Source organism: Copadichromis virginalis, linkage group LG16 (assembly GCF_057382275.1).
Source record: "Copadichromis virginalis isolate Kocher_CV1m ecotype Utaka linkage group LG16, C_Virginalis_male_GT1.1, whole genome shotgun sequence".
Classification (NCBI taxonomy): domain Eukaryota; kingdom Metazoa; phylum Chordata; class Actinopteri; order Cichliformes; family Cichlidae; genus Copadichromis; species Copadichromis virginalis.
In genome coordinates this window covers 29772625-29783141 of record NC_140633.1, presented here as the reverse complement: position 1 = coordinate 29783141, position 10517 = coordinate 29772625, and the positions used below count along the sequence as shown (strand labels likewise).

At 46.9% G+C, this 10517-nt stretch overlaps 1 protein-coding gene across 2 annotated transcripts; it reads right to left on the bottom strand.

Moving 5' to 3' along the window:
• Positions 1 to 1595: 1595 nt before the first annotated feature.
• Positions 1596 to 7795, bottom strand: LOC146691043 (uncharacterized). 2 transcript variants are annotated; one of them, XM_085434335.1, is made up of 3 exons: positions 6731 to 7795; positions 3625 to 6291; positions 1596 to 1712 (listed from the first exon to the last, which is right to left on the bottom strand). In XM_085434335.1, the coding sequence occupies exons 2-3, from the start codon at positions 4669 to 4671 to the stop codon at positions 1710 to 1712; spliced, it is 1050 nt and encodes a 349-aa protein (XP_085290461.1). In that variant the 5' UTR covers positions 4672 to 6291; positions 6731 to 7795; the 3' UTR covers positions 1596 to 1709. The 2 variants fall into 2 exon arrangements, with proteins under 2 accessions (XP_085290461.1, XP_085290460.1); XM_085434334.1 differs by lacking the exon at positions 1596 to 1712 and having other exon boundaries at positions 2879 to 6291.
• Positions 7796 to 10517: the final 2722 nt, after the last annotated feature.

The window sequence follows — 10517 nt, the reverse complement described above, 5'->3', positions numbered from 1 at the left end:
GTAATGTAATTTAAAAGACAAATCCAGTGACTCATACATGTGTCGTGACCTGTGGTTTTTGTCAGTTTGAGTCTTAGTGTATACCTTCTGGTTTAAATTCTGTTTAAGGATTTTTGTTTTGTTGAATAATTTTTTGGAGGGGCCTGTTCTTGGGGTTATAAACATACCGTAATTGTCGGGCTATAAGCCGCTACTTTTTGCACAAGCTTTGAACCCTGCGGCTTTTAGTCAGGTGCGGCTTTTCTATGGATTGTCCATGATTTTTGTGATATCGTAAGACGATTTGTTTTGTTTGTTCCGCTGTTGTACGGCACTACGTTGCCTGGCGGAAGGGCATGTGATCAGACACACAGTATCGGGGTTCAAGAGTGGTATGTTGGTCATGTGTCCATCCGCCAGGCAACATAGTGCTGTACAAGTAGCGCGAAAAACAAACTTCAAAGTAGCGCTACGCGTTCAGCGGGAGTCGTGGATGACGAGCGGCGATAAACTTGCGAAAAGCAAGTTATGCTCAACTCCACCGGTGGAATCTGACAGCGTGGAAAAGTGTGAAAACATCCATGATCACCAACGGATTTCGAAGGGCTGGACTGCTGCATGATGGAGAGGAGGACACCGCCACGGCCCTTCTGAGGGTGTTCGACTCTGACACTGACAACGAGGATTTGTTTGGTTTTGAAAGTGACAACGAATGAAAGAAGCTGAGAGTGGATGACGATATTGTTACTCATTTATGAAGCACAGTACATGTTTCGTACGTGTAATTACCGCTACTTGTACATATACCTAAAAAGTTATGCAAATATGTACCCATAACTTGTTTTTCAAAATATTAATAAAAGGGGTGTGTCTCCAAACAGCCATCTCTTTCCTGACAATTCCCTTTGTGCATGTTCTCTCACATATGATAAGTCAGCATTGAAATACCTGCGGCTTTTGGTCAGGTGCGGCTAATGTATGTACAAAACAGGATTTTCCCCTGATTTTAGCTTGTGCGGCTAATATTCAGGTGCGCTTTGTAGTCCGGGAAATAGGGTACTTGTTTTTAGTTTAATGTTGTACTCCAAGTACCTTCTTTCATGATTACTGCTTCCACGTAGTGTTGCTTCCTGTTTTATTTTGACAGTCATTTGTGGCTTTTTCCTTGTATTTAGTATCCACCAACAGTTTGGATTTTGTCAATTATGTGCCTATTTATCATCATTATTGTTGTTATTGTTGAAAATTTATCTTTCATTTACTTTGTTTTGTCAATGAATCCTTCTTCTGGGTCTTTTCGCTACATCCCATAACAACACACTTTCTATCCTTAGTTATGCTTAGTATGTGCTGAGAACTGAACAAGCTGAATCTTCAAAATTTGCTTCAATTGATCATTAAATGAAAAAAAGAAGCAATTCACAAATACTTTGGTATGCTGCATCAATAACTGGTGATAAATCACTCCTGAATTGCAAATTTGAACTATTAAGCTAATAAGGCAGTGCAGAGCATGGTGGGTTAACTTCAAACAACAGGAGCAGAGCTCGTAGGAGGTGCATGCAGCATGAGATGAATGCTAAATGTGAAAATTAAACTGTAACGGTGGACCCAAGAAATACCAGCCGGAGCGACTTTGACAATGCAGAACTTTTTATTAAACTCGGGGTTGTACGTGGACACATATACTCCGCGCTCTCTTTCTCTGCTGTCACCTCCGTCTCCGTCTGTCACTGCCAACATATAAAGAGACACAATCACTGTCAGATCCCAGCACACCTGTTCACCCCGCCCCTGCGCCGCCCCGGGAGCTCACTGCGTCACGCCTCCTCTGCAGCTGGCCAAGGACCACACCCACGCCACACATCCCCACCGCACGACTGAGGCCGGGGCCCATCCGGCCGAACCTACTCCCCCCCCCCCGCGAGCGAGAGAGGAAATCGGCCACGACCATCTGCGCGCCCGGCCTATGGATCACCTTGAACTTAAAGGGCTGCATGGCCAGATACCACCGAGTGATCCGGGCGTTGGCATCCTTCATGCGGTGGAGCCACTGCAGCGGGGCGTGGTCCGAGCAGAGGGTGAACAGGCGGCCCAGGAGGTAGTAGCGAAGGGAGTCGACCGCCCACCGGATCGCCAGGCACTCCTTCTCCACGGTGCTGTACCGTGACTCGCGGTCCGTGAGCTTCCGGCTGATGTAGGCGACCGGCCGGTCAACTCCCCCCACCTGCTGGGACAAAACGGCCCCCAGCCCTCTGCTCGAGGCGTCAGTCTGCAGACAGAAAGGGAGGGAGAAGTTAGGTGTGAACAGCAGCGGCTCTCCACAGAGAGCCCGTTTCACCTGCACAAACGCCGCCTGGCACCGCTCCGTCCACTGGACCAGATCTGGGGCACCTCCCGCACTGCAAACAACAGAGGGTCTAACCAGCGATCCCAATTGCATTCATCCTCGCGAATGAACTTACGAATCATGGATTTTAAAGTCTTATTCAGCCTCTCCACCAACCCATCAGTCTGAGGGTGGTAGACGCTGGTCCGAATAGATTTAATACCCAGTAATTCGTACAGTTCCCGCAATGTGCGCGACATGAACGACGTGCCCTGGTCAGTCAGTATTTCTTTCGGAATACCGACTCGGGAGATGACCTGAAACAGTGCCTGCGCCACGCTCTTCGCTGAAATGGTGCGTAGCGGCACTGCTTCCGGGTACCGTGTTGCGTAGTCCACCAGGACCAGCACAAAGCGATAGCCGCGTGCACTCCGGTGCAATGGCCCGATGAGATCCATGCCAATACGCTCAAACGGGATCTCCATCAGCGGTAATGGGCGCAACGGCGCCTTTGGCACGGCCGGCTGGTTAACCAGCTGGCATTTGGGGCACGACGCACACCAGCGGCGCACGTCGGCCCAAATGCCCGGCCAATAGAATCGGGCCATTATGCGCTCCAGAGTTTTCTCGCCACCCAAGTGCCCTGCCATGGGGTTCGAATGAGCCGCCTGGAAAATCATTTCCCGGCGGCTTTGCGGCACCAATAACTGTGTGCGGATTTCATTAGTGTGAGTGTCACGGCTCACTCTATAAAGCCGATCGTTCCGCAATTAGAAATGAGGGTACGTTCGCGCAGCGTCGGGGCGCACCGAGCGACCATCAATATCCATCACTTGGTCATAGGCTGAGCGTAGGGTGTCGTCCCGAGACTGCTCTAGTGGAAAATCTTCCGTGGGGTACACAACGGGAGGCGGCGGGGCTTCCGTGGAAGTCCCCGCCTCCTCCTCCCCCCCAGAGTCAGCGTCGGTCGACCCCGCGTCACCGCCGAGCGCCGCGCAAACGTCACACGAATTTACAGACCGCGATCGCATCCCCGCGTACTGCCCCAGTAAGCTGTGGAACCCCGGCCAATTCGTACCCAAAATAAGGGGATGCGACAGGCGCGGGCTAACCGCCGCCTTCACTCTATGCGTTTTGCCCCTGAATTTCAGCAACAGTGACACTACTGGGTACTTGTGAATATCCCCGTGCACACATTTAACCTCCACCCAGTCAGCCTCCAACAATGCCCCGGGGCGAACCAAACTTTGGTGGACCAGAGTCTGCGTGCAGCCCGTGTCCACCAAAGCATGGCGAATACCCCCTTGACACCTTACCGGCACGCGGTACGTCACTCCTGGACCGGGGGCGGGCGCTGGAGCGCCGGCAACGCGGAACACCTGCCCCACCTCCATGAGCGGACAGTCTCGGCGCAGGTGCCCCGGCGTCTGTGCGGCTCCCCGTGGCTCCGGGGCAACCTCGGCGGCCGCCGGGGTTCCGGCGGGAAGCAGCGGCCGGAACGGGTTCCTGGGGCTCCACCCTGCTGCCTGCTCCGTTCCCGCAGGGCCGCCGCCTCTCCTCTGCGACGCCGCCGCCGGTGGCCTGGGCGGCGGAACACGGGCGCCCCGCCGCGGCTCCTCACGGCCCGGTACCGGGTCGGCCGCCAGATGGTCCTCTGCCAGCGTCACCGCCGCCGTCAAATCCGCCGGGCGGTGGCAGCGAACCCAACGAGCCGTCGCCTCGGGCAGGCCTCCCACGAACTGCTCGAGGACGACCATGGTCAGCATCCGCGTCTCCCCAGCCGAGGGGCCCGGTCGCAGCCACCTCGCTGCCGCATCCTCCAGCTGCCGAGCCCAGGCAAACGGCCGCTCCCCCCCCGACATCCTGCTGGCCCGGAACTGACGGCGGTAACCCTCCAGGGAGAGCCCCAAACGATCCAGCACCGCCCGGCACACGTCCTCGAACACCCCCCGCGAGCCGGGGGGCAGGCTCAGCGCCGCCGTCTGGGCCTCACCCGACAGAAGCGGCAGCAGCCGGGCGGCCCACTCCTCCTCCGGCCACCGACAGGCCACCGCCGTGGCCTGGAAAGCCTCGATGAAAACCAGCGGGTCCTCCCCATCCCGCATCCGGTGCAACGTCACCGACAGCGGAGGGGCGGGAGCCGGCGCGGCCGCATTCCCCAGCAGCTGCCCCAGAGCCGCGGTCTGCTGCTCCGATTGCAGGCGAAGCAACGCCAACTGTTGGTCCTGCGTGGCCGCCCGACGAGCCGCCATCGCCGCCATGTCCACCATCATCTGGCCCAAGATCTGCAGCGGCTGGGCGGGCGGTGGGGCGGGCGGCGGCGCCGCCGGGGGAGCAGGGGGAGCCGGCAGGGGACCGGACATCACGCGTGGGTTTCGGCACCAGTGTAACGGTGGACCCAAGAAATACCAGCCGGAGCGACTTTGACAATGCAGAACTTTTTATTAAACTCGGGGTTGTACGTGGACACATATACTCCGCGCTCTCTTTCTCTGCTGTCACCTCCGTCTCCGTCTGTCACTGCCAACATATAAAGAGACACAATCACTGTCAGATCCCAGCACACCTGTTCACCCCGCCCCTGCGCCGCCCCGGGAGCTCACTGCGTCACGCCTCCTCTGCAGCTGGCCAAGGACCACACCCACGCCACATAAACATTCTTATCCAATATGTTTGAAACATAATGCAAAGATTTGAATACATGCACAACAGAAATGAAAGGTGAAACAAGGCAGTTTAGGTTTCATCACATTATACAATATAGATCAAAGTATAAAATACAAACAGCTGAATGTCAATATAATATTTATGTCACAAAAGTATGTCTGACCAAAATGAGTTTGCTGAGACCAGAACTAATGCTTCTTTTTTTCTGGAATGAAAAGTTATTAAATATTCTGGAAAGATTCTGGGTTTCTCTTGATTTCCGTTAGAATACAGGGAATAAAGAGAATAAAATAATTACTTTGCAATCCCAAATGTTAATATTAATTATGAACACCTACAGTATAAACACCTGAATGTTAAATACACATGTTGAAATAACAGCTTGAATTGTAAAGTAATTACATACAGTTTGCATTTGAAAAGTATATAATTTTCAGTTTTTCTTTGTGCAATGTGGATATAAAAAATGGCAATTGCTTGAAGCAAGCCAAAACGTAAGTAATTAATGAAGAAAATACAAAAAAACAAAAGAAAAAACAAAAAAAATAACCTTTTTCATTTTCTATCTCCAAACAGAAATGGTGATGCTGCTACCACAGTAGCGCAGGGTCTGTAGAAATTAGAAATCTTGTTCCTGTTGAGGGCAACAAGTCCTTGCCTCTTATCTGCAGTCCAGCTGAGTTGCTTGGTCCTATCAGCAGGCTGTTATCTTGGTGCCCTCATAAACCTCAGCACTGTATGAGCTGCCTGGGCCTTATCAGAGTCTGTCCTCCTAGAGAAGGATCCATGGCCGCCGGGCCTTCACCGACCCTGGATCGACCTCTCCTTGGTACTCCTCTTGGTCTGTTTTACCTTGAGCTCTCTCACTATCTGTGTCTTTCATTCACTTTCTTTCCATTCAGTTCTCACTCTCTCATTCTCCCAATGTCATGGCAGATCTAGTCAGATTTAAAGAAAACTTACAGGATGTCATTTTAAAAATAAAAAAGGGCCTTTGCTTCTTTTTCCTCAAAGAAGTTTACTTTAAATTTAAATCAAAATGGTCTCCTTAAACATATATTACCTAATGATGATATTATGTTATGTTAGATGTCCTTGTAATTGTATTCACATTTGGCAACACAAATTTGGCAGCTGCTTAGTCAAAGAATAATACTTTACCACTCTCCCTTTAATTTTTCCTGGAAACCTCATGTTTTCCACCTGACAGCAACAATATGTCTGCATGTCTTTTCATGCTGGGATGCCACATTGGTATTCATGGTGTGCTGTAGATGGAGCACCAGCATCCAGCATATTACAGCCAACCAATTATTCTGTAACAATAGCAAACATGCATATTAGAAATGTCAAATGAAAACAAGCTAAATGTGCTCAGAGCTTTCCCTCCAGAACAGTAACTGGATAAACAAGACCACACAGCTTTGCCACAGTCAAATGATTTCTCCAGCTTCAGTAACATACAAAACATAGATACATATATTTGTAGCAAATTCTAACCAAAATCAAATATTACAACTTGAAGCCAGAAGATCAGTTCATAAAAATCAAAAGCATTACTTGATTTTAATTTGGATGATTTTCACTCTAAGGCTTTGAGTGTGGCTGCAATTTTTAGATCCCTGGAAGGACCATTATGATAATTTGCATTTATGCTTCTGTGATTTTTCAACAGCCCTTAAACTTGGGTACCAAAAAACATGAAATATTAGTTTCTCTTTCAAACTGATGAAAGCGTGATGTCTTGCTACGTACCACTCAGAATTTTTCAGTAATTTCCAGTTGAAGAGTCACAGTTTCTAATAATTCACAAAACATGTGATCAAATAATTAAAAAAAAAACATTATCTTTATGTTAGTATGATATTAAATCTTCCAATAAAATAATATGATGGCTATGTGCAAAACACTGAATGCCATAATTTAAAGCAATCCGGTTGTTCAGTCTGACGTCACTAGCCGTGTCTGGGTCTAAACTCCGCTGCAGGTCCATATATCAAACGATCACTATGGCATTACTGAGAGTTGAAAAACTGTCTAAAGTCTTTCATCTTTAATAAAATGATCAGCGTTCTGCTCTACCAGGTGTAACAATTGAGTTTAACATCCAGGCATCCATGAAAACGGAATTTATGACATTTAACGGAGTTAGAAGTTAGCAGGGAGTTAGCTCGCTAGCTTCTATCTAAATATAATATAGCATGTCCTGACTGCGGGGTTTTGGAAACAAATTCAAACGTACAGCTCTGTTATCACTTCCAGCATAAATGAAGACAGAAAACTAAACAGCAGTGACGTTTGTAGGGTTACTGAAGTTGGGCTAGCTTGTATATAATGATGTGCTACGTGACCGCTAGCGACACAGCTATGTTAGCATAATATAAACAAGCTAACCTTTTTTCCACTCGATAAAAGTTACCGTGAGTGTTCTCGGTGGTCAGGAACAAATGTAATCGCATGGCAGGATGCTGTAAAAGGACCAAACTTCAGCCAGGAGAACAACTGAGATAATCCATCCACAATACGAGGTTAGTCATTCATATACTGCTGCATGGGCTGGGCTGTAGCTACATCCTAAGGTTTGAAAAACTGAGCTTAAATAAATGATTAGCGGTAATAAAAGCCGAGGGAGGTCAACAGTGATCACTGACTGTTTTAGGAGCTTTTTGAGATCAAATAGAAGAAAATACAAAACATTAAACATGTTAACAACACAAAAGCCATATTAAACGCAGACTACTTTAGACCCGGAAGTAGGATTCGTCGCGTCATCACTGAACAACCGGATTGTGAGCACACAGCTATTAAAGGACCAGGATATTTGAGTTTTCAGCATAAAATGAAAAAACAAAATGAGGCAAACAAAACTTTAATAAAATGCAAAGCCATACATAACGTCAATATAATCATATAATCATCATTAATGAAAAAAATTGCCTTACACACACTGTATATATGGACCAAATTGCCAATTCATTAAAGTTGACAGGAAAATGAAACACCATCAAAGACCTTTGACGAACCCTTATTTATGGAAAATTGCCTGTCTAGCACCAGCAGTTAAAAAAGGGACATTCATGTGCAAGTAAACCTGGAGAGACACATGCTAATTGACAGGCTCAAGAGGCTGCACTACACTGGGCAACTGGCAACTCAGGTAGATGTGTGCTGAGTGTAGAGACACTGGTGAGTTTACAGTGGCAGTAATTACCAGAGGTGATGGTGACAGCAGCACTAATGAGTGTTGACAGCCACACCTTCATGGCTGTTTGTTCTAATAGCCTAAACATCAGGGATAGAATTGATTAGTTTCTGCACTCACACACAAACAATGTGGCACACATGTAATCTGGCCCATGGCACTAATGGGCGATGTTCATAATACTGCGTGCACACACAAACGTACAGATTTCATTAAAAGTTGAATAAAATATTTTAATCAAATCGATTTTCTGACATTGTTTTTATAACTGCAATGTGTTCCCACTGAGCATCTCGATATAACAGCTGTGCTTTGGACACCTCAAGTGTAAAATTTCTCTGCAGAGGTGGGAGTAAGTGACATGCGTGCAAATCAGAAGCAGGCTCAAATCTTTAAGAATTCACTCTGAGGAAGATTACGTTTTTAACCTGGTAACATGTCGACACAGTGTTTTTCTAGAAGAAATATTTAAGAGACAGAAGCTATTGACATGGTTTAGCATTTTTGACTTGTGAATGTATGAAAATAACAAACTAGAAAAATGATTTCCTTACACCAACATTATCAGTTGTTTTAATGCTATAGATCCTGCTATGAGTGGGATGTGGAGGACCACACCAGTCCCAACCTCACCCTTGGTTTGTGCACAGCAACAACTTTTCATAAAGAACTGTGTCCCAGAAATATGTTTTTTAAGCATTTGGTTTCCAGGAATAAGGTAAGCTGCAGGAAGATAAATTAAGATACAATGAAATGACATGGCCCACAAATTATGACTTTGCAGGATCTCTTGCAACTATATTCTGAAGATAAGAGAGACTGATGTGATAATAATAATTACAACTGCTCTAAGTGGCAGAGCTAGGTTTCTGAAATGCAAGATTGTCTGTAAATATCATTGTTCATTATAAACACAATGTTATTTTAAATACAATTTGGAATGCATGTAGAAATTTGTCTTTTAAAGATGGAATGTTTTTTAACAATTGTATTTTTTCACTTTCCAACTGCACACAAAAAAGCATAATACAAAGATGTTTTTAATTTTTCTTTCAGTACAAAGATAGTTGGTGAAGAAAAGTCTAATGCAGTTGACCCCTAGGGCATAATATTGCAGGGTTGCATGCTTCTAAAGGGTTTATAATGTCAAAGGCCCCGACCATCTATGGTAAGTTATTTATAAAGTGCTACTTGTAGAAGAAAATTTGCAGACTTGCCGGTCGTACACAAGGGAAGCAATGAAGTTCTATCATATTGTCAAAACACGGTAGAGTGCAGGACCCAAATGGCATCTCTGATGAGGATCTTGATACAGGAGCCAAACAGAAAGTCCAAGCTGCAAGAAAACAGCAACAGTCACAAGAGTACACAAAGGAAATCACACGGGGAATCTCAATAACCACTGTGACAAAGACTGAGATCAAGACAAAGACAGTTTTTTTTTTTTCTTTTTGCCTGTCCCGTTTGGCTCTTTTGCCATCAGAATTGTTGTCTAAAGGCAAAGAAAGATGCCCAACGGATTTACTTTACCAAATTGACCATCCCAGCCTTGCCGTAATGGTCCATTTGATTCACCTTTTATTGTTCATTTTATTTTCACTTACTGAATATGGGACAGACTTGACTGGGGGAAAGAAGGGGAGAAAGAAAGAGGGAAAGAGAAACAGCTGAGAAGAGGGACGGGGGAGAAGGGCAAAAGACAAAAACCAACAGAATGAGCAGAAAAAAAAATAAGAAAAAAAAATGCATATATCAATCACCTGGGTCACCTGCTGAGAAAGAAAAAAGAAAACAAGCAGAAGAGAACAAGAGTAATAGAATAAACAACATCACAATGATATATGGGAATATGACAGTAAATACTAAATATTAAACATTATTGTGCAGCACATAAGATCAACAGAACACAGTGTGCTTTGAGGTAGGAGCCAAAAAGGGTGCAGTTTGTGGGTGTGATCACCCGTGTGTACACCTGTGAGCATGGACGCGCTTGTTTTTTGTTTTTTAAAAGGTTCCTTCATGTAATGATCTGCTAGAGGGTGTGGGGGGGCCACAGCCCCGTCCTCCAGGGCATGAAGCAGGTATGGAGGAGATCAAAACTCCAGACATCCAGAGGCCCCCAGAACACAAGAGACCAAGGAAGACCAACAGAGGGGCAGCCGCGCCACTGTCCCAGAAAGAGCTGAGGAGAGTCCCAGATGAGGGCTCACTCAGCAGCCGCGGAGCAGAAGCCAGGGGGAGTTGCAGTGACGCGCCCGTGAGCTCCGCCGGCAGCCAGCCGTGCCTGAGTGACCGAGCCCCAGGCCGAGAGGCCGGGGGCACCCCACCTCCGAAGTGGCC

Coding starts and splice junctions, on each gene's coding strand:
- LOC146691043 (XM_085434334.1), bottom strand. CDS start 4,671: ATGTCCGGTCCCCTGCCGGCTCCCCCTGCTCCCCCGGCGGCGCCGCCG.